The sequence below is a fragment of the Eschrichtius robustus genome, chromosome 3, assembly GCF_028021215.1.
Source record: "Eschrichtius robustus isolate mEscRob2 chromosome 3, mEscRob2.pri, whole genome shotgun sequence".
In the NCBI taxonomy this organism is placed as follows: Eukaryota; Metazoa; Chordata; class Mammalia; order Artiodactyla; family Eschrichtiidae; genus Eschrichtius; species Eschrichtius robustus.
Genome location: NC_090826.1, coordinates 41,546,324 through 41,570,927, shown reverse-complemented (window position 1 = coordinate 41,570,927; position 24,604 = coordinate 41,546,324). Strand labels below are relative to the sequence as shown.

At 36.8% G+C, this 24,604-nt stretch overlaps 1 protein-coding gene across 1 annotated transcript in view; it reads left to right on the top strand.

The window, feature by feature from the left end:
• The window catches only part of AGBL4 (AGBL carboxypeptidase 4), a 1,261,847-nt gene that overhangs the window by 105,411 nt on the left and 1,131,832 nt on the right, over nucleotides 1-24,604 (top strand). The window contains exon 2 of the mRNA XM_068537961.1: nucleotides 11,663-11,823. Coding sequence (XP_068394062.1) covers nucleotides 11,663-11,823 — 161 coding nt within the window. The remainder of the gene's footprint in view (nucleotides 1-11,662; nucleotides 11,824-24,604) is intronic.

Genomic DNA, 24,604 nt, shown 5'->3' with positions numbered 1-24,604 from the left:
TTACCCAGTTTCGTTACTTTTATGGCTGAGTAATATTCCATTGTGTATATGTACCACATCTTCTGTATCCACTCCTCTGTTGATGGACATTTAGGTTGCTTCCATGTCCTGGCTATTATAAATAGTGCTACAATGAACGTTGGGGTGCATGTGTCTTCTTGAATTATGTTTTTCTCTGGGTATATACCCAGGAGTGGGATCGCTGCGTCATATGTTAGTTCTATTTTTAGTTTTTTAAGGAACCTCCATATTGTTCTCCATAGTGGCTGTTTCAATATATATTCCCACTTTTTAGCTTCTTATAGTAGGAGCTTAGATAATTGATTTTCAGAATACATTTTATATTATGTATAAATCAATGAAAATCAATCTATGTGTATGTGTACATATATATTTCCATCTTAGAATTGATTTAGCTACATCCCACAAATTTTGATTGACATATATTGATTATGATTTAGTTTAAAATACTATCACTGGGATAAGAGAACATATGCAATATAGTATAAATTCCTTTGAAATTTGTTGAGACTTCCTTATGGATCAACATATGATCAATTTTGTGAATGTACCATGTTCTTTTGGAAAGGATATATATTCTGTAGTTCTACAAAAGTGTTCCGTAATTAGAACTAGATATCCTTTTTTTTTTTTTTTAAACATCTTTATTGGAGTATAATTGCTTTACAATGGTGTGTTAGTTTCTGCTTTATAACAAAGTGAATCAGTTATACATATACATATGTCCCCATATCTCTTCCATCTTGCATCTCCCTCCCTCCCACCCTCCCTATCCCACCCCTCTAGGTGGTCACAAAGCACTGAGCTGATCTCCCTGTGCTATGCGGCTGCTTCCCACTAGCTATCTATTTTACATTTGATAGTGTATATATGTCCATGACACTCTCTCACCCTGTTACATCTCACCCCTCCCCCTCCCCATATCCTCAAGTCCATTCTCTAGTAGGTCTGTGCCTTTATTCCCGTCTTGCCACTAGGTTCTTCATGACCGTTTTTTATTTCCCTTAGATTCCATATATATGTGTTAGCATACTGTATTTGTTTTTCTCTTTCTGACTTACTTCACTCTGTATGACAGACTCTAACTCCATCCACCTCATTACAAATACCTCCATTTCATTTCTTTTTATGGCTGAGTAATATTCCATTGTATATATGTGCCACATCTTCTTTATCCATTCATCCGATGATGGACACTTAGGTTGCTTCCATGTCCTGGCTATTGTAAATAGAGCTGCAATGAACATTTTGGTACATGACCCTTTTTGAATTATGGTTTTCTCAGGGTATATGCCCAGTAGTGGGATTGCTGGGTCGTACGGTAGTTCTAGTTTTAGTTTTTTAAGGAACCTCCATACTGTTCTTCATAGTGGCTGTATCAATTTACATTCCCACCAACAGTGCAGGAAGGTTCCCTTTTCTCCACACCCTCTCCAGCATTTATTGTTTCTAGATTTTTTGATGATGGCCATTCTGACTGGTGTGAGATGATATCTCATTGTAGTTTTGATTTGCATTTCTCTAATGATTAATGATATTGAGCATTCTTTCATGTGTCTGTTGGCCATCTATATATCTTCTTTGGAGAAATGTCTCTTTAGGTCTTCTGCCCATTTTTGGATTGGGTTGTTTGTTTTTTTGTTATTGAACTGCATGAGCTGCTTGTAAATTTTGGAGATTAATCCTTTGTCAGTTGCTTCATTTGCAAATATTTTCTCCCATTCTGAGGGTTGTCTTTTGGCCTTATTTATGGTTTCCTTTGCTGTGCAAAAGCTTTTAAGTTTCATTAGGTCCCATTTGTTTATTTTTGTTTTTATTTCCATTTCTCTAGGGCCTGGGTCAAAAAGGCTCTTGCTGTGATTTATGTCATAGAGTGTTCTGCCTATGTTTTCCTCTAAGAGTTTGATAGTGTCTGGCCTTACACTTAGGTCTTTAATCCATTTTGAGTTTATTTTTGTGTATGGTGTCAGGGAGTGTTCTAATTTCATACTTTTACAGTATCTGTCCAGTTTTCCCAGCACCACTTATTGAAGAGGCTGTCTTTTCTGCACTGTATATGATTGCCTCCTTTATCGAAGATAAGGTGACCATATGTGCGTGGGTTTATCTATGGGCTTTCTATCCTGTTCCATTGATCTATATTTCTGTTTTTGTGCCAGTACCAAACTGTCTTGATTACTGTAGCTTTGTAATATAGTCGGAAATCAGGGAGCCTGATTCCCCCAGCTCCATTTTTCGTTCTCAAGATTGCTTTGGCTATTCGGGGTCTTTTGTGTCTCCATACAAATTGTGAAATATTTTGTTCTAGTTTTTTGAAAAATGCCAGTGGTAGTTTGATAGGGATTGCATTGAATCTGTAGATTGCTTTGGGTAGTAGACTCATTTTCACAATGTTGATTCTTCCAATGCAAGAACATGGTATATCTCTCCATCTATTTGTATCATCTTTAATTTCTTTCATCAGTGTCCTATAATTTTCTGCATACAGGTCTTTTGTCTCCTTAGGTAGGTTTATTCCTAGATATTTTATTCTTTTTGTTGCAATGGTAAACGGGAGTGTTTTCTTAATTTCACTTTCAGATTTTTCATCATTAGTATATAGGAATGCAAGAGATTTCTGTGCATTAATTTTGTATCCTGCTACTTTACCAAATTCATTGATTAGCTCTAGTAGTTTTCTGGTAGCATCTTTAGGATTCTCTATGTATAGTATCATGTCATCTGCAAACAGTGACAGCTTTACTTCTTCTTTTCTGATTTGGATTCCTTTTATTTCTTTTTCTTCTCTGATTGCTGTGGCTAACACTTCCATAACTATGTTGAATAATAGTGGTGAGAGTGGGCAACTTTGTCTTGTTCCTGATCTTAGTGGAAATGGTTTCAGTTTTTCACCATTGAGGACAATGTTGGCTGTGGGTTTGTCATATATGGCCTTTATTATGTTGAGGAAAGTTCCCTCTATGCCTACTTTCTGCAGGGCTTTTATCATAAATGGGTGTTGAATTTTGTCGAAAGCTTTCTCTGCATCTATTGAGATGATCATATGGTTTTTCTCCTTCAATTTGTTAATAGGATGTATCACGTTGATTGATTTGCGTATATTGAAGAATCCTTGCATTCCTGGAATAAACCCCACTTGATCCTGGTGTATAATCCTTTTAATGTGCTGTTGGATTCTGTTTGCTAGTATTTTGTTGAGGATTTTTGCATCTATGTTCATCAGTGATATTAGCCTGTAGTTTTCTTTCTTTGTGACATCTTTGTCTGGTTTTGGTATCAGGGTGATGGTGGCCTCGTAGAATGAGTTGGGGAGTGTTCCTCCCTCTGCAATATTTTGGAAGAGTTTGAGAAGGATAGGTGTTAGCTCTTCTCTAAATGTTTGATAGAATTCGCCTGTGACGCCATCTGGTCCTGGGCTTTTGTTTGTTGGAAGGTTTTTAATCACAGTTTCAATTTCAGTGCTTGTGATTGGTCTGTTCATATTTTCTGTTTCTTCCTGGTTCAGTCTTGACAGGTTGTGCATTTCTAAGAGTCTGTCCGTTTCTTCCAGGTTGTCCATTTTATTGGCATAGATTTGCTTGTAGTAATCTCTCATGATCGTTTGTATTTCTGCAGTGTCAGTGGTTACTTCTTCTTTTTCACTTCTAATTCTATTGATTTGAGTCTTCTCCCTTTTTCTCTTGATGAGTCTGGCTAATGGTTTATCAATTTTGTTTATCTTCTTGAAGAACCAGCTTGTAGTTTCATTGATTTTTGGTATTGTTTCCTTCATTTCTTTTTCATTTATTTCTGATCTGATCTTTATGATTTCTTTCCTTCTGCTAGCTTTGGGGGTTTTTTTGCTCTTCTTTCTCTAATTCATTTAGGTGCAAGGTTAGGTTGTTTATTCGAGATGTTTCCTGTTTCTTGAGGTAGGCTTGTATCGCTATAAACTTCCCTCTTAGCACTGCTTTTGCTGCGTCCCATATGTTTTGGGTCGTCGTGTCTCCATTGTCATTTGTTTCTAGGTATTTTTTGATTTCCCCTTTGATTTCTTCAGTGATCACTTCGTTATTAAGTAGTGTATTGTGTAACCTCCATGTGTTTGTATTTTTTACAGATCTTTTCCTGTAATTGATATCTAGTCTCATAGCGTTGTGGTCGGAAAAGATACTTGATACGATTTCAATTTTCCTAAATTTACCAAGGCTTGATTTGTGACCGAAGATATGATCTATCCTGGAGAATGTTCCATGAGCACTTGAGAAAAATGTGCATTCTGTTGTTTTTGGGTGGAATGTCCTATAAATATCAATTAAGTCCATCTTGTTTAATGTATCATTTAAAGCTTGTGTTTCCTTATTTATTTTCATTTTGGATGATCTGTCCATTGGTGAAAGTGGGGTGTTAAAGTCCCCTACTATGATTGTGTTACTGTCGATTTCCCCTTTTATGGCTGTTAGTATTTGCCTTATGTATTGAGGCGCTCCTATGTTGGGTGCATAAATATTTACAATTGTTATACCTTCCTCTTGGATCGATCCCTTGATCATTATATAGTGTCCTTCTTTGTCTCTTGTAATAGTCTTTATTTTAAAGTCTATTTTGACTGATATGAGAATTGCTACTCCAGCTTTCTTTTGATTTCCATTTGCATGGAATATCTTTTTCCATCCGCTCACTTTCAGTCTGTATGTGTCTCTAGGTCTGAAGTGGGTCTTTTGTAGACAGCATATATATGGGTCTTGTTTTTGTATCCATTCAGCCAGTCTGTGTCTTTTGGTGGGAGCATTTAATCCATTTACATTTAAGGTAATTATCGATATGTATGTTCCTATTCCCATTTTCTTAAATATTTTGGGTTTGTTATTGTAGGTGTTTTCCTTCTCTTGTGTTTCTTGCCTAGAGAAGTTCCTTTAGCATTTGTTGTAAAGCTGGTTTGGTGGTGCTGAACTCTCTCAGCTTTTGCTTGTCTGTAAAGGTTTTAATTTCTCCATCAAATCTGAATGAGATCCTTGCTGGGTAGAGTAACCTTGGTTGTAGGTTTTTCTCCTTCATGACTTTAAGTATATGCTGCCACTCCCTTCTGGCTTGCAGAGTTTCTGCTGAAAGATCAGATGTTAACCTTATGGGGATTCCCTTGTGTGTTATTTGTTGTTTTTCCCTTGCTGCTTTTAATATGTTTTCTTTGTATTTAATTTTTGACAGTTTGATTAATATGTGTCTTGGCGTGTTTTTCCTTGGATTTATCCTGTATGGGACTCTCTGTGCTTCCCGGACTTGATTAACTATTTCCTTTCCCATCTTAGGGAAGTTTTCAACTATAATCTCTTCAAATATTTTCTCAGTCCCTTTCTTTTTCTCTTCTTCTTCTGGGACCCCTATAATTCGAATGTTGGTGCGTTTAATGTTGTCCCAGAGGTCTCTGAGACTGTCCTCAGTTCTTTTCATTCTTTTTTCCTTATTCTGCTCTGCAGTAGTTATTTCCACTATTTTATCTTCCAGGTCACTTATCCGTTCTTCTGCCTCAGTTATTCTGCTATTGATGCAGTCTAGAGTATTTTTAATTTCATTTATTGTGTTTTTCATCGTTGCTTGGTTCCTCTTTAGTTCTTCTATGTCCTTGTTAAATGTTTCTTGCATTTTGTCTATTCTATTTCCAAGATTTTGGATCATCTTTACTATCATTATTCTGAATTCTTTTTCAGGTAGACTACCTATTTCCTCTTCATTGGTTAGGTCTGGTGTGTTTTGACCCTGCTCCTTCACCTGCTGTATGTTTTTTTGTCTTCTCATTTTGCTTATCTTACTGTGTTTGGGGTCTCCTTTTCACAGGCTGCAGGTTCGTAGTTCCCGTTGTTTTTGGTATCTGTCCCCAGTGGCTAAGGTTGGTTCAGTGGGTTGTGTAGGCTTCCTGGTGGAGGGGACTAGTGCCTGTGTTCTGGTGGATGAGGTTGTATCTTGTCGTTCTGGTGGGCACGTCCGCGTCTGGTGGTGTGTTTTAGGGTGTCTGTGGCCTTATTATGATTTTAGGCAGCCTCTCTGCTAACGGATGGGGCTGTGTTCCTGTCTTGCTAGTTGTTTGGCATAGGGTGTCCAGCACTGTAGCTTGCTGGTCATTGAATGAAACTGGGTCTTGATGTTGAGATGGAGATCTCTGAGAGATTTTCGCCATTTGGTATTACGTGGAGCTGGGAGGTCTCTTGTGGACCAGTGTCCTGAAGTTGGCTCTCCCACCTCAGATGCACAGCCCTGATGCCTGGCTGGAGCACCAAGAGCCTTTCATCCACACGGCTCAGAATACAAGGGAGAAAAAAAACAGAAAGAAAGAAAGAAAGAGGATAAAATAAAATAAAACTATTATAATAAAACATAAGAAAAAAAATTAAGAATAAATTTATTAAGAAAAAATTTATTTTTTTAAAAATAGATTTATTAATTTTTTATAATAAAAATAAGAAAAAAATTAAGAAACAATTTATTAAGAAAAAAAGTTAATTAATTTTTAAAAATAAATATGAAAAAACTTATTAAAAATTTTTTTTTAATTTCTAAAAATAGGAAATAAGGAAAAAATTATTAAGAAAACATTTATTAGGAAAAAAAATTTGTTTAATTAAAAAAAGAAAAAAAAAAAATAGACGGACCTAACCCTAGGATTAATGGTGAAAGCAAAGCTATCCAGACAAAATCTCACCCAGAAGCATACACATATACACTCACAAAAAAAGGAAAAGGGGAAAAATTAATAAATCCTGCTCCCAAAATCCACCTGCTGAATTTGGGATGATTTGTTGTCTATTCAGGTATTCAACAGATGCAGGCACATCAAGTTGTTTGTGGAGCTTTAATCCGCTGCTTCTGAGGCTGCTGGGAGAGATTTCCCTTTCTCTTCTTTGTTTGCACAGCTCCCGGGGTTCAGCTTTGGATTTGGACCCGCCTCTGCATGTAGGTCGCCTGAGGGGATCTGTTCCCCGCCCAGACAGAACGGGGTTAAAGGAGCAGCTGCTTCGGGGGCTCTGGCTCACTCAGGCCGGGGGGAGGGAGGGGTATGGATGCGGGGCGAGCCTGCGGCGGCAGAGGCCGGCGTGACGTTGCAGCAGCCTGAGGCGCGCCGTGCGTTCTCCCGGGGAAATTGTCCCCGGATCTCCCGACCCTGGCAGTGGAGGGCTGCACCGGCTCCTGGGAGGGGCGGTGTGGAGAATGACCTGTGCTCGCACACAGGCTTCTTGGTGGCGGCAGCAGCAGCCTTAGCATCTCCTGCCCGTCTCTGGGGTCCGTGCTGATAGCCGCGGCTCACGCCCGCCTCTGGGGTCCGCGCTGATAGCCACGGCTCGCGCCCGCCTCTGCGGTTCGTTTAGGCGGCGCTCTGAATCCCCTCTCCTTGCGCGCTGTGAAACAAAGAGGCAAGAAAAAGTCTCTTGCCTCTTCGGCAGCTGCAGACTTTTTCCCGGACTCCCTCCCGGCTAGCACCGAAGCCCGAGCCTCAGCTCCCAGCCCCCGCCCGCCCCGGCGGCTGAGCAGACAAGCCTCTGGGGCTGGTGAGTGCTGCTCGGCGCCGAGCCTCCATGCGGGAATCTCTCCATTTTTCCCTCTGTGCCCCTGTGGCTGCGCTCTCCTCCGTGGCTCTGAAGCTTCCCCCCTCTGCCACCCGCAGTCTCCGCCCACGAAGGGGCTTCCTAGTGTATGGGAACCTTTCCTCCTTCACAGCTCCCTCCCACTGGTGCAGGTCCCATCCCTATTCTTTTGTCTCTGTTATTGCTTTTTTCTTTTGCCCTACCCAAGTACGTGGGGATTTTCTTACCTTTTGGGAGGTCTGACGTCTTCTGCCAGCGTTCAGTGGGTGTTCTGTAGGAGCAGTTCCACGTGTAGATGTATTTCTACTGTATCTGTGGGAAGGAAGGTGATCTCCGCGTCTTACTCTTCCGCCATCTTGCCTCCTGTCCCTGGATATCCTTTTAAATCACATTTTCAAATTGTCTAAATCCTTTCTGAATATTATCTTGGTTTTTCTCAGTTTGTGGTATCGGTATGTTAAAATTTCTCACCATATTTCTAAATTTGTCTCTATCTTCTTTTACTTTGTCAAATTTTACTTATATATTTTGAAGATCTATTGTTAGTTGTATATACTTTTAAGATTTTTGTATCTTGTTGATGGACTTACCTGTTTTGCATCATGAAATATCTCTGTTCATTTCTAGTAACGTTTCTTTATTTAAAGCCTACCTTGTCTGAGATAAATATAGCTACATTAGCTTTTTTTTGATAGTGCTTTCCTATTAAAACTTTTTCATTAAATTAATAAGTATTGTACCTTCTACAACATAGGGCTCAGTAAATATTTTTGGCTGATGATAGTTGAAAAGACCATTTATTTTCAGTCTTTCTGTGCTCTTAAATGTAAAGTTTGTCTTTATAAGCAATATATATAGTTGTTTTCTTTATCCAGAGTATTTTTATCTCTATTTGTAATATTTAGTCCATTTATACTTAACACATTTATTGATATATTTGTGTTTAAAATCTACATATAATTTTTTTTTGTATTTGTCCTATATTTTAAATTCTTATTTGCTTTTTTTTTTCCTTTCATATAAGTGGAAGGGAACCAGATGATATAGAGGCATGGCCAGCTTATTTCAATAGCTGTTTTCAGAACATCATCAATTGGCACTTTGTTGAAATATTACTGGTAATACAAGGAAAGCATTTTTATGCATACACACAGAGAGAATACTCCTCATAGAAATGGTGAAGAAGGCCAACAGAATAGTTACAGAAGACCAAAGACCAGATGCTTATTATTATTTGGAACTGTAAACTTAGTGAAAGTGAAGACCTTTTTGTTTGACTTACTATCTGTTCTATTTTATAGTACATAGTATAGTACTTTTTGAATGAATAACTGATTGAATGGCTGAAGAAATGAATTGGCTGTAGCTATGGTATATTCCAAAGTGTAACACTGTGGAGTCAGAAGTCTTTGTTTCAAGGTCTCGCCATGGTGCTTTAAAGCATGAACTTAAGCAAGCACTAAACATTCCTGAGTCTCAGTTTACTCATTATGGGGTCATGGTGAGGCTTTAGTAATATAAAGGATCTGAAATAATTTTGAAACTGTAAATTTTAAGACACATATGGTGCATTATTATTAGGCACAATACGTAGCAACAATTTTAAGACACGTTATTATTAATCAGAATCCATTTATAGTGCTCCAGAATTAAAAACAAAATAAAAATCTTCTTTCCTTTGAGCATTGAAATGTACATTAATGTTTAATTTTTCAACCATGAACTTTTAGAAGTCAAGAAAATAGTGGCTTTTTAACTTTTTGTTGTTTTAAGGATAGTAAGTTTTTATTAAGGATTATAACTTATATTGTACCTTCAGTGTGTATTATCTTTATATTCTTCCAACCAGCTTTTTTAGTAGAAGCTGTTGTCTAGTGGCTAGAGACATATTGTTTGAATTCAAATCCCAGCTGACTCATACTTGCTTACATGCTGTATAGCTTTGGATAAGTTATTTTATATCTTCGTCCCTTGTTTTTTTCATATGTAAAATGGGGATAGTAATGGTTTCTACCACGTGAGTGTTGTTGTGAGAATTAAATAGGTTAGTATACCTAGCATTTGGGACAGTATGTGGCATGTAGAAATGCTCAGAAAATGTTAATTTTCTATTGAAAATTCGTGTTAATATCAGTTATATACTAGTTAAAATTAATGTTCATTAATTAACTTCGACATAAATATTCATATTTCTATTTATATGATTCTTACTTTATAGTTGAAAAAGCAGAGGTTGATAGAGGTTAAGTGAATTTTCCAAGGTCACTCAGTAAGTGACAGAGATAAAACTTGAGTCTAGATCTTCTGATTTCAAGTTTAGTCCTCTCATGTAATAAGTGTTCTGCCCTCTACAACAGAAGCTTAGTAAATATTTTTGGAGGATAATATTTGAAAGGACCATTTCATTGAAGAATCTCCTTGGAAATTCTGAAGACAATTGAAACTAGAAAGATTTAAAGCTTTTGGTCTTGATTAGCTCTTATTTGTATTTTGCCATCAATGCATTTTTTAAAATATTTATGTACTTAACTTGAGGTAACTGATCGTTCTGGTTCTGGAAGGAGGAATACGTTTGGTTTCTCCACCCACATTTTGATGAGAGCAGACAAAAATCACCCTAAGATTAATTGATTTGGTTTTGAAGGAAGGGTTCTCTTATTGTCTTGGATCACTGCCTGATCAATCCTAGAATCAGGCAGCCAAAGAATGTTACAGCTGAAAGGAACCTTAGAAGTTAGGTAACTCAATATTCTCATTTTGCAGATGAGGCCCTGAGAGGGTAAGTAACTTACCCATTGTTGCACAGTGAGTCAATTGAGCTTGAATTCAGGTCTGATGATTCCCAGGCTAGTACTGCATCTACTACAACTGTTGCTCACAAAAACAAGTGACATGCCAGTAGAACTAGTAAAAGAAATAATTTAAAACTTTGGTGGATATAAGGTTAAAGTTTAATTCTGAGTGTTCTTTTGGAGAAAGATAGGCTAGAGCTCATTTTTTGGGGATGACTTATGGAATTATTATTTTTTATTTTTTTTTTAAATTGAAGTATAGTTGATTTACAGTGTTGTGTTAATTTCTGCTGTACAGCAGAGTGACTCAGTTATACACATATATACATTCTTTTTTATATTCTTTTCCATTATGGTTTATCCCAGGATATTGAATATCGTTCCCTGTGCTATACAGTAGGACCTTACTGTTAAAAGTAGGATGTTGCTGTGCTCTTCAAGTACAATACTATACTGACTTCTCAATCAATTGCTTTGTTGCTTTCTATAGTCGTGTTTACTCTTCTTTAGTTGTTGATTATCTGGTTTGGGAATTCACAAGACTCTTAGCTTTTATTTTTATCCCATCCCACTGTTAACATTTTGGGCAATTTACCACTCATGAGAATATCAGGCAGAGAGAGGAGAGACAAAGAATGGGACTCACACCCAAGTATATACATTTTTGATATGCCCGTTCTGTTGGTGGAGGAAATGGAAATTAATCTCATGGTTGTTTGCGACGTTACCATTATTATTGTTATGTAGCAACTACTTCTAATTTTTGTTTAAACCTTACTCTGCTTTATATATTCTCTAACATGTTCTGATAGAAGTTCGGAAATACACCAAACACAGTACAAACTGCATAGCCGTGTTGTGAGAATTAAACAAGATCAAATATATTAGAGGTAATTTGTATACTATAATGCTTAATACAAAATACATGAGGTATTATCATCTTTGGTTTTCTAACTAGGAAACTGAAGTTTGGTTGTGATTCTTACTTGGTTCACAGGCACTTGCCACATGCTCTATATAGCATCCCAATCTGTCAAAGATACTTGTAGCACAAATAGATCTGCTAGGTCATAAAGATAGAAAGAGTTGCTTGTACCACAGCCTAGACTAGCTGAAAACCTCCTCTTTCTGGACTACATTCAGAGTTGGCAGCCCTGCAGATTGTGAAAAATGAACCTATAAGTACTGAGTGATGACAAATGTCATTGTCAGAGCTCATAATATTTAAATGTATATACCATTGAGCTTCATGAACTTCTATTAAAACCCAGTTCTCTTAATTTTTATTAACAGGTAACCTTGGACGGGTGGACCAGGTCTCTGAGTTTGAGTATGATTTATTCATTAGGCCGGATACCTGTAATCCACGCTTCCGAGTCTGGTTCAACTTTACTGTTGAGAACGTGAAAGAATCACAGGTGAGAGAAATAGTGGATACCTTCAGTGTGGTTTTGGTAGGAAGATTATGGTTTTGTGTTATTTTAGTAATATCAAAATAATGACCATATCAGGAATATATTCTTGTATATGTGCTGTAGTGATATCATTTTATTTTAAGAGATAGAGAGTAACAGGTATAATATGCTGACTTTTGTTAAATGGTGGTTATGAAAAAAACAAATAGATTATCTGAGAACTCAAAGTGTTCTTTACCGATGGAAGCATTAGCGTTATGTGCTAGGCTTCCTTGGGGGACACTATAAGGAACCATTTCAAGTGACTTGCTATTATGTTTATTATAGAGTGCTGTTCTGTATGTTATTTTTTTCACAAGACTCAGTTTCAGAAAAAGCTTTTCTTCTCCTATATAACAAGGTGTTTCTATCTTAACAATATGATTCTTATAACTCATCCTACTTTTCCCTTTGCTTTGGCTGCTGGAAAACTCTGAGCCAATTTTATAGCCCAATATAATGACTCTGGAAAGCTTTTTTGCTTGTGTTTTTGTACACTAACTTTTCTGTTATTCTGATAGTATTACTCTATCTTTAACCACGATTACTTCATCTACATTTTCTAACATAACAGTGTATTTTTTATAATCCTGTTCAAATCTGTTTTGAACAAAGTATTGATGAAAATAGAGAGAACTAACGACATATGCTTTGAAAAACATTAATAAAAATCTAACCCTAAGAAATCAGTTATCATTATTATATTGAGACAGCTGATTCTGGAAGACTTTGCACAAACTTTGTACACATAGTGATAGGATTCTTTTAAGCAAATGAAGCATAGCCCTATAATCTAACATCTGCCTTCTTCCTTCGGGGTCATTTTTTTCTAGCATATTTGGGAGAAAGTGAGGAGTTTGTTTAATTTCCCTTCCCAAGTCAATCTATTCTGCTTGCTCTTTCACCTGGTTGCTTGCTTCTCTCTGTCTTCTTTCAACTGCAACTTGAGTCATGTGTTAGGTAGGCAGTGGTCAGTGTCTGGAATTTAGGGACCCTCATTTGTCCTTGACACAATGCTGTTCCTGGCATGCTGGCTTCAGCAGAAGAGGGGTTCAGGAACAGCCACTTCAGTTTACTACTGATTCTTTTAATTTTCTACAACACCACTGACACAGGACTGGGTGTATGTAATGCTTACTGATGTTTAGGGCTAACTAGAAGGAATTAAATATATGGGAGAGCTTTGAACATGGTTAGCTATATATGATATAGCAATTTAGGACAGTGGAAAAAAAGTGAAACCTCACACAGATTGTTGCTCTAGGGCAAACTTTAGTTCCTTGCTTTGCTTCTTAGTTTGACTTACTCTCCCATGAGAGAATTCCTTTTTCAGTTTTTCGTAGTAAGAATAATATTCCTTCCCTGAAACCACCTTTGGGAAACCTACACTTTGCCTACAGGGCTTCACCTGTCCCTAGGATTGTCCCTCTTATTCCAGCAAGACAATCAATGATCCTCAAAGTGCTTTTTCCAAAGTCTATGTTACTGACTCTTGAGAGTATAACTCACAACAGGAGGCTTTAGCCACATGTACAAGACTGAATCTTGGCACTCCAAGTTTGGGTTCCCTATGAAGATATCTCTGCTACCATGAGGTAAGCATATACCCCTCATTCTTCTGTTGGTGTGCCTGTCTCATGTCAGTAACTTACAATTGTCACATACACACACCACTGAAAAACAAACAGTAATTCTGAGGCAGTATAGTCAATTCATATTAAGGAAAGGAAACATTTTCTTTAAAGCAGTATAATCTGCCAGGATTTCTAAATTCATAAAGGGGATTACTCTTTTCCTGTTTATGCACAACACATGCATACCTTTCAACTTGCCTACTGTAACCAGGAATCCACTAACTCCTGACAAATGAGACCTATTACTTTTCAAGGAACGAAGTCTGTTCTTATATCCTTTGCTAAGTAGAGACCTAACAGAAACTCTGAAATTACAGTGGTTTTTTTTTTAACTTTGGTCCATGTTGAATTCCTAGTCTAGTTTTTCTTTCATGTTAGTCTCTCATAAAGACTATCCTTATATAGCTCCTATGGTCAGGTGCGGGGGTTGCAGAGCGGTGGGATGGCTAGAGTGTTAGGAAAATGTGTTTCTTAAGTTACATATCACCTGGGATAGTCTTTTGGACAAGTTGGTCATACATTTCAAAGTTTCTTGTTCTTTGCTCTTCTAGTTTGCTTACAGGTATATTCATTTTGTTGCTTAAAATGTCTCTTACAGGGTGTTATAATTTTCATACTACATGTTAAAGTCATACAGTCTCTTTTGAATCTTCTCTATCAATCAAGGAAGTAACATGAATATGTTCCAAGTTATTCTAATAAGAGAGTTGGTGCTGTTTTATGGATACTTATTTTTAAAGTTGAAGGAACCAATATTTGCTCGGTCTGTCTGAGTTCGATCTTCATATCCAGTGTTATCCTACCCTTGTTACAATTAGAAATCACGAGCATGTTTATCTGGTTTCCTGGAGCCTGATGCTTTATCAGCCTCTTTCTGTGGGCCATTGCTTCATCAACTGTAATCACATTATACAGTTATGGAAATCTGTCTCAAGAAGGCATAAAGATCTGCTGGAAAGATATAATACATATCTCTAGCTCACAGGATATTTGTTTTCATGGTTGTCTACATGAAAAAGAATGGTTTTACTATTAAGTTTGACTTGTGAGGCCTGTTTTTATGATGTGTCTTCCTGTAATCTTTTTCCATCTCTCCAATTTCCTTTAAAATGAGACCTTCATGAATGTAATCTAGTCAGGAGCCTTATTTAGGGTTTGGTACTAGCGGGTAAAAGAAATATTAGTCATCAAAGGCTGACTCCACTAAAAATCAAAGCATCAAATATACTGTATAAACAGGTCTAGCTCTTGGGTTATCTTCCTTATTTTTTTAGAAAGTGATAAAAGCTTGGAACATATGGTGCTGTATTCCAGGACCGATATATTAACCCCCTGAAGTAGTTGTTAAATAGTACATTTGCAAGAATCTATGATAACTAAACATCCCAGTATCTTTATTGAAAAGTAATTTTCTCTCTGAAAAACCTATATTAAATATTCTTATGTAGAAATTTATTATTGATCCAGCAGAACACTTGTGTGATGTGAAAGCAAATCTTTCTATTTAAATATGGTAAAACTTCAGCCAATAAGAAGAAATAAAATGATGTGCCTGGACTGTTGGAACTGTTTTCTTTCCTTTATAATCTTTTTATCTCTTTGAGTTAATTTTTTCCCCTTTCTGATTATAAAAGTATCCAATGCTCACTGTAGAAAATTTGGAAAATATAGATAATTATTAGAAGCAGAGAAAAGGCACATGTCCCCCCCACCCCCCGAAACACACACCCATAATCTTACTACCTAGAAGCAAATACTATTAACTTTTGGCATATTTACTTCTAGGCTTATTTATTTTCTATTTTATTTTTGGAGCATAATTAAATTTGTACCATATATACATTTTTATATCTTACTTATAAGGAAGCTAAGTGGTATCACAAGCAATTTTCTGTCATTAAAAACCTCATAAACATGGCTGCACAATAGCTATGTACTATTGGACCATTTCTTTAAATCTTGGGCATAAAGATTATTTTCCATTATCGGTTGTTATAAATAACACTGTAGTAAACATCTTTATGCGTGAAGTGTTACCCAGATTTCATTTTGCTTCCTTAGGATAAATTCCTTGAGGGAAATTGATGAGCAAAGTATATTAATATTTTAAAAACTCTTTATTCATATTTCTAAATTGCTGCCAGACAATTTATGGTATTTTTTCTGTCCTATCAGCAGTCAGTGAGATGCTTTTTCTTTAATTTCTTGTTTTGAAATGTTTAATGAACTCAGAAGTTCATACATTTAGAATAAATTGTTTCTTTTTTCTCTCTTACTTTGAATATAATGCAATGTTTCAGGCCTCTAGTCATAAAGGAATTAACTGCATTCCAGTAACGTGAGACAACAAAACATACCAATTTATCATTTTGACTCTTTCTTAATTCATCAATCCTGTTTTGTCTGGGTGTGCCAACAGAGTTTCCTCTGAGGTATATAATGTGAAATTTTTTTTTAGAAGTTTTTTTTTTTTAACAATGAAATATTTCTCACATTATTATAAGCAGTAATGTAGCTTAAATACACACACGCATGCATGCACACACACACACACACATTTTTATATATGACATGTCTGAATTGGACTTTAAAAATTCCAAGAGTTTGCTGCTGCTTTAGTCTCCATCCTGGAGATTTCAGTCTCAGTAAAACTTCATCCTGGCTATGGCCAGATTTGACAGTAAACAGAGGCAACATATCATGGTAGAAAGATCGCAGGACAATGGATTCAAACAGACTTGGGTTTATATACTGAGTCATACTTATGAGCTGTTTTACCATTGATCGGTTAAATTAATCTCTTGGCACCTCAGTTTTCCATCTGTAAAGCAAAGATGGTAATACTATTTCATGTGAGTGTTGTGCAAATTAAATGGGAAAATGCAGCTAAAGAGCCTACCATGGTGTTTGGTAGATAGATAATAGAGATTCACTACTTGATGGCTATTGTTTTTACTAAAACACCTCAACAGTAGAAACAAGACTAAAAACAGCGAAAGGAAAAACTACCACAACAAATTATCACTGATTATTACTACTGTTTTTGTTCTGCTCTTCTTCCTTCTCTTTCTCCTTCTTCTAGTCCTTTTCTTCATCTTCTTTCTTCTTCTTTCAAATCTGCTATTGCAAAATATCATCATCCTCATCATCATCAACATAATCATCATCATCAAGCAAATTGTAATCGTTATGAATATGTACTCTATATTAGACATGCCTGAATTCCAGGCCTAGCTCTGCCAATTACTTTCTATGTCTGTGATAAAAGCCTCCTAACTGGCTCCCTGTTTATATTCTAGGCCTACCCTGTCTTTAATGTGTACTGTTAACAGGGAAATGGGAGTAATTTTATGATGTAGGTCGTATCATATGACTACTCTGTTAAACTCCTCTAATTAATTTTTGCATCTCAGAGTAAAAAATGATATCTCTAAAATGGTCCACTAGATCCTGCAAAATCATTGGTCCAACCCACCTATCCTACCCTACAACATACGCACTTCTTTGACCACATTTCCTACTACTTTCTGCCTTGCCCACACAGCTCTGGCTTCTTTGCTGTACCTCAAGCCAGGCATGTTTCCACCTTAGAGCATTGGCTTATGGCTTAGGGCAATGACTATTCCCATTTGCACTTTCTATCAGATATTTGTGTAACAAATTTCCTTACTTCCTTTGTCTTGGCTCAAATGCCACATTCTCTATGAGGCCAATCTTAGTGACTATTCATTTTGTCCTCCTCCACACACCCCACATACTCTGTTCTACTTTTTCTTTTAGAAACTATCACTTTATAATATAGTGTTTAATTAATTCTTTTATATATTATGTCTATTTTTTGTCTTTCTCTTTGCCCTCAACGATACACATAGGCTTATTTAAAGTTTTCTTAGTGCAGGCCTAATGTAGTGATGGTTGTTGGGTCTTTCTGGGTCCAGACACGACCCTTCTGGAGCATCTACTGAGTGCTCCAGATGTTCAAAGGGGTCTTTTTAATCTGTCTGGTTACAATTAGAACATCCCCCATCCCTCTGTCTTGAAAGCTAGAGTTATCATAGGAATTATCTCATTTGTTTCCCTTCTATTAGGGATCCCACCTTTGTGATGCTAATTATCCAGTGTCTGAAAACATCTATTTCAAATATTTCATTCAGTTTTTTAGTTGTTTATGGTATTAGGTAGATGTGGAACCAGTTACTCCATTGTGAACATCAAGGCTTGCTTTTAAGTATTACTAAGGCAGGTGTAGAGTAGCCTGAACTTTAGGGCCAGTTTAACTCTGCTACTAAGATGTGATACTTCTGGAGTCTCTAGTGAAGTGTTATGATTTGTTTGGGTTTGAATGTCTCCCAGCTCTGTGTGAGTTCTTGGAATTGTTCTACCACTTTTTAGTAATTGTTCTTTGCTTATTCTCATGGAGTCTTACCTTATGTATGTACAGCTTTGCATTCAGCCAAAGAATCAAGTTGAGCCCTATGTCAGTTTCTGGAGTTTTTCTGTGCATAGTTTTGTCTTCTTCAGTGCTCTCTGTTCTGTAATTCCAGCCACATTATCACCAACCCAACTCTGTAAACTCCAATTTCTGTTTAACTCAGTGAGGTATCCACATTTTTCATGAGCTCCTTTGCCTTGCATCATAGTTCAAAATGTGCCTACAGACAGAAATCTTTAGTGATCAGAAACCTTACCTTATTTGCCCCTCTCAGGGATCAATCATGACTGGCCTACTGTCCACTGTCTTAAAAAAATGTTTTATATGTTTTGGTCCAACATTCTAGTTATTTATGGAGGGAGGGTAAATTTATTACCAGACAATCCATTATGGCTGGAAGCAGACCATGGTTGTGTTTTTTTGCAATACAGACCACAAAATAAGAGAAAGTTGAGAGAGTCCAGGACACATGCAAGCAAACTTAGAGAAGAGAGTACAGTAAGGGGATGGGGAGTCATGAAAAGCTGAAGGGTAGTAAAAACACGATGGATCAGTGCATTGAAAGTAGCATAACTATACCATCCAATGTCAATTTTTGTATCCAATCAGTCAATTTTGAGAGTGAAAGATGCTCTAATAATTACAACTGGACAACAGGCATAAACTAGAACTTTTCTAGGCAAACAGGGATTTTCATATACTCTTGTTGGAGATTCTTATGAAGTCAGTGGTTATTGTACGATAGTGAATAAGCTGCAAAGAGGTTGTCATTAGGTAGTAGAATGACTAAAAGAAAATTGAAGGAATTACAATGATTGTAACTATTGGAAATATCAAGGTGTATAGTATGACTATGGGAGCAGCTAGAGGTATATAATGGAAGATAAGATATTGGAGAGGAGGAACTCAAAGTACCCAGAGTGTTGGAAATATTGTCTCTGTATATATTGGAGAAATGTCAGTGAGGTCTGAACAACAATCATTGAAAAATGAGAAGGAATGACAGAGGAGTACAGAGATAACATCAATAATGAGAGATAGTTGAAGGATAATCTGATAAAATGAGATTCAAACTATGTTTTTGGAAGTGAAAGCTCAATATTATAAAGCTGTCAGTTCTCCCAAAATCACCCTTTAATACAATTCCAATCATTATCCTTGTCAAATTCTTTTCATAGAACTTGATAAGCTAATTGTAAAATTCATGCAGAAAAGCAAAGGGTCAAAAATAGCTAAGCCAACTTTGAAGAAGAATAATGAGTAGGTATATGTTTATTTGATAGAAACTTGTATTTCAGCTAATAATTTTTATTTATAGAATAGTGATTAAAATAGAATGGCATTTGAATAAGAATAGACAAATAGTCTAAATGGACAAACTGGAACTCAGAAACAAGGCTGTTTATATAAGGAAACTTGATATATGGCAGAGTTTGTATTATAAAATAGTAGGAATAGTAGGGCCTATTCAATCAATAGAGTTGTATGACAAAGAGCACCCCATCTCAAATTATTTTGAAAAACCTTTTAGATGGATTAAAGACATGGGTTTCTCTTCTACAAAATCCTTAAACATTTATACAAATTAAAAATTTAAACTATGAAAATAGATAAAAAATAAATATGTTATTGGCTTTGGAATAGGGTTGAATTTCTTATGCAAGGCACAGGAAAGCAAAATTATAAAGAAATAGATAGATACTTTTGAGCTTGTAAAAATAAAGTCTATGTGACAAAGACCTAAAGTTGAAAGATATGTACTATTCTGGGAAAAGAAATTTGTGCAATATATTACAGATATAAGATTGGTATCCAAAATACATAGAGAACTTTCACCAGAAAAAAAGAAAAACAAAACCAAGTAAGCCAAGGATATAAAGAGGCAACTTACAGAAGACTAAGTGATAATGCAAATAGAGCTATTCTCACAAAGGTTGGGTTTGGGAGAAGAAACCGTCTTAGCAGTAAGGAAAGGAAAGAGTAGAGAAATCTTTCTCAAGTATACTGGCATGTAAAAAACATCTCTTACTTCTGATTGTTCAGGAGTAGTGATAATATTAGAGTGTAGTGGGAAAAAGCATGAGCTTTTGTGTCAGAATCTTCATTCTGTTACTTGCCAGCTTTGTGTCCTTGGACAAGTTACATAACCCCACTAAACTTCAGTTATTCACCTTTAAATTTGGTTTAATACCACTGGCCTTGAGGTAATGTTTGAAAGATTGATAATAGATGTTAATAAAAGACCTGAATAATGTCTGCAACATGGGTACATATTTTTATTAGTAGCTTAAGTAAACTCACTTGTTGAATGAAGTTGGTGGCACATTTACTTTAGGATGGTCTTTATAAGGTACACCATAAGTTAGCTATATTTCTGATTCATGGAGTCAGAAGTTCTTTGTTCAAGGAAACATTCAAAAAGTAGGGTAGCATTCAATATATAGAAAATATGGAAAGCTTAAAGAATTTTCATATCAGCTATGTTATTTCTGTTTTACTGTAAACACTGCCAACATGAACACATTTTTATTCTTTCAAGTTGGCTTCTATTGTTTTTACTTAAAATCTTTTACAGAGAAAATTTTGAGTTTCTGGGAATTGGTGGTAAGTCTAAGAACTATACCCAAAATTATTTGTATATTTATAATCATGATGTACATATATATCAATGCATTTTTGTGTTTATAATGCTAGTGTATTTGTTCATTATATCAATTAGACCAGGCACTATTATCATAATTTAAAATGATAGCACACAAATATAGACTTAGCTGGCATTATGCTTTGTAGTATTTATTAAATAGGCATTTCATTACTGTAATAGTCATAAGTGATATTCATATTGTTAAACTCAACAGACATATTATACTCATTATCTGAATTTATCTTGCATTTGATACTGTTGACAGTTTGCTGTTGGAAATTCTGTTACCTTGTCTTTCCTGGTATTTCTCTCTTTTGATTCTCCTTGTATCTTCTTGCCTATTTCTTCTGATTCTCCTTCATGGGTTTCTCTTCTACAAAATCCTTAAACATTTATACATGATTCCATCTCATATCATTACATCTTACATTTCTTTTCCATATTCCCAATGCTGTCTATACTTGAAAATCTCTCCTGATATCAAAACTCCTACTTTGAACTGCCTTTTGGACATCAGCACTGAATGTCTCATGGGTATCTCAAGCTCATCATTTATAAAATGAGCTCTTTATCTTACCCTCTTGATCTGCTTCTTCTGCCTGCTCGACATTCCAGTGACTTTACTACTATCCGTGCAGTCATTCAAATTGCAAACATAGGAGTTACCTTAGATTCTTCCTTGTGCATCCATATCTAAAAATAGAAATAATAATAACTAACTATGATATTAATATTACCACCATTTACTGATCACTTACGCTGTGCCAGTACTGTACTAAATGTTTATATGGAATCTTCCCAACAACTCTGAGAGGCTGGTATTATTAATATCTTCATTTTATAGATGGCAAAATAAAACTTGCCCCTTGGTTTTACTACCTTTAAAATCATTTCCTGCTCTCAGGTGGCAGAGTCAAGATGGAGGACTAGGAGGACGTAGAGTTCACGTCTCCTCATAACTAGGGCACCTACTAGGCACTGGTGGGGGACCACGGACACCTAAGGGGATGGGAGGAACCCCTGAGTGACTGGGTTAGATGTTGTGGGGAGGGAAGGAGGAGGAAAAGTAGAGGCTGGATGGATGAGACCAGTGCCCCTGAGGGGTGGCTGGGGGAGGGGAGGGGTTCCATGCTCAGGATGAGCCCAACCACAGTGAGGGGATCAACAGGAATGGAGAGAGGCCCTCGGGAGAGCGGAGGATCAGAAAGGAATGTGGCCAGCGTTTCCCCTGCCCACTTGGACCCCAGAGAGCCTGGTGAGGTCCCAGGCCTCATCCTCCACCCTCTGAGGCTCCCTTAAGCTGAGCCTAAACCCCCCACACCCCTCACCCCCCGCATGCCCACCCAGGGCCTTACCTCTGCAGTTTGCACTCTGAGGCCCCCTCTGGCCGTGCTGCCTTTTTCAGCCGTGCAGGTCCTGAGCCTAGGCCCCACCCACCCTAAACCCTGCCCTACCTAAGCCCCACCCCCACCTAAGCTCCACCCCCCACAGCCAAGACCTTTTCCGACTTCTTTTTTTTTAGGCTGTGGTTCTGTTGTTTCATTTATATTTTTATTTTTTCTAATAAAGTTTTTATTTTTCTAATTTTATTTTATATTTATGCTTTGTTATTGTACTGCTCCGTTTTTTTTTCTTTTGCTGTGCTGTGGGGCTTGTGGGATCTTGGTTCTCAGGACGGGGGTTGGGCCTGAACTTCTGTGGTGGGAGTGCTGAGTCCAAACTGCTGGACTAATAGACAACCTAAGACCCCAGGGAATATTAATCAGAATGAGGTCTCCTGGAGGTCCTCATCTCGGCACCAAGACCCGGCTCTACACAACTGCCTCACAACTCCAGTCCTAGACTGGTGGAAATAACTGCCAAAGAGTAGAATAAAGAAAAAAAAAATGAAAAGAATTGAGGACAGTCTCAAAGACCTCTGGGACAACATTAAATACACCAACATTCAAATTAGAGGGGTCACAGAAGAAGAAGATAAAGAGAAAGGGTCTGAGAAAATATTTGAAGAGGTTATAGTCAAAAACTTCCCTAACATGGGAAAGGAAATAGCCACACAAGTCCAGGAAGCACAGAGAGTCCCGTACAGGATAAACTCTAGGAGAAACACACCAAGACACATATTAATTAAACTAACAAATAATTAAATTCAAAGAAAAAATATTAAAAGCAGCAAGGGAAAAGCAACAAATAAGATACAAGGGAATCCCCACAAGGTTATCAGCTGATTTTTCAGCAGAAACTCTGCAGGCCAAAAAAGAGTGGCAGGATGTATTTAAAGTGATGAAAGGGAAATCCTACAATGAAGATTACTCTAACCAGCAAGAATCTCATTCAGATTCAACAGAGAAATTAAAAGCTTTACAGACAAGCAAAAGTTAAGAGAATTCAGCACCACTAAACCAACTTTACAACAAATGCTAAAGAAACTTCTCTAGGCAGGAAACACAAGTGAAGAAAAAGGCCCACAAAAAAACCCCCAAGTCAATTAAGAAAATGGTAATAGGAACATACATATCGATAATGACCTTGAATGTAAACAGATTAAATGCTCCAACCAAAAGACATAGACTGGCTGAATGGATACAAACACAGACCCATATATATGCTGTCTACAAGAGACCCACTTCAGACCTAGGGACACATACAGACTGAAAGTGAGGGAATGGAAAAAGATACTCTGTGCAAATGGAAATCACAGGAAAGCTGGGGTAGCAATACTCGTATCAGATAAAATAGACTTTAAAATAAACACTGTTACAAGAGAGGTAAGGAAGGACACTACATAATGATCAAGGGAACAATTGAAGAAGAAAACATAACAATTATAAATATTTATGCACCCAACATAGGAGCACCTCAATACATAAAGCAAATGCTAACAGACATAAAAGGGGAAGTCGACAGTAAGACAATAATAGTGGGGTATAGTAACACTCTAACATCCCACTTCCACCAGTGGACAGATCATCCAGACAGAAAATAAATAAGGAAACACAAGCTTCAAATGACACAATAGACCAGATAGATTTAATTGATATTTATAGTACATTCCATCTGAAAGTGGCAGAATACACTTTCGTCTCAAATGCACATGGTACATTCTCCAGGATAGATCACATCTTGGGTCAAAAATCAAGCCTCGGAAAATTTAAGAAAATTGAAATAATATCCAGCATCTTTTCTGACCACAAGGCTATGAGATTAGAAATCAATTACAGGAAAAAAACTGTAAAAAACACAAACACATGGAGGCTAAACAGTGCACTGTTAAATAACCAAGAGATCACTAAAGGAATCAAAGAGGAAGTTAAAAAAATACCTCGAAAAAAATGACAATGAAAACATGATGACCCAAAACATATGGGACGCAGCAAAAGCAGTTTTAAGAGGGAAGTTTATAGCAATTCAATCTCACCTCAAGAAACAAGAAAAGTATCAAATATACAATCTAACCTTACACCTAAAGCAACTAGATAAAGAAGAACAAAGAAAACCCAAAGTTAGAAGGAACGAAATCATAAAGATCAGAGCAGAAATAAATGAAATAGAAACAAAGAAAACAATAGCAAAGATGAATAAAACTAAAAGTTGGTTCTTTGAGAAGATAAACAAAATTAATAAATGTTTAGCCAGACTCATCAAGAAAAAAAGTGAGAGGACTCAAGTCAATAAAATTAGAAATGAAAAAGGAGAAATCGCAATGGACACCACAGAAATACAGAGGAACATAAGAGACTACTACAACCAAGTATCTGCCAATAAAACGGACAACCTAGAGGAAATGGACAAATTCTTGCAAAGCTACAATTTTCCAAGACTGAACCAGGAAGAATTAGAAAATGTAAGCTGACCAATCACAAGTACTGAAATTGAAACTGTTATTAAAAATCTTCCAGAGTGGAGGTAGAGAAGATGGCCGAAGAGTAAGACGCGGAGATCACCTTCCTTCCCACAGATACATTAGAAATACATCTACACGTGGAACTGCTCCTACAGAACACCCACTGAACGCTGGCAGAAAACGTCAGACCTCCCAAAAGGCAAGAAACTCCCCACGTACTTGGGTAGGGC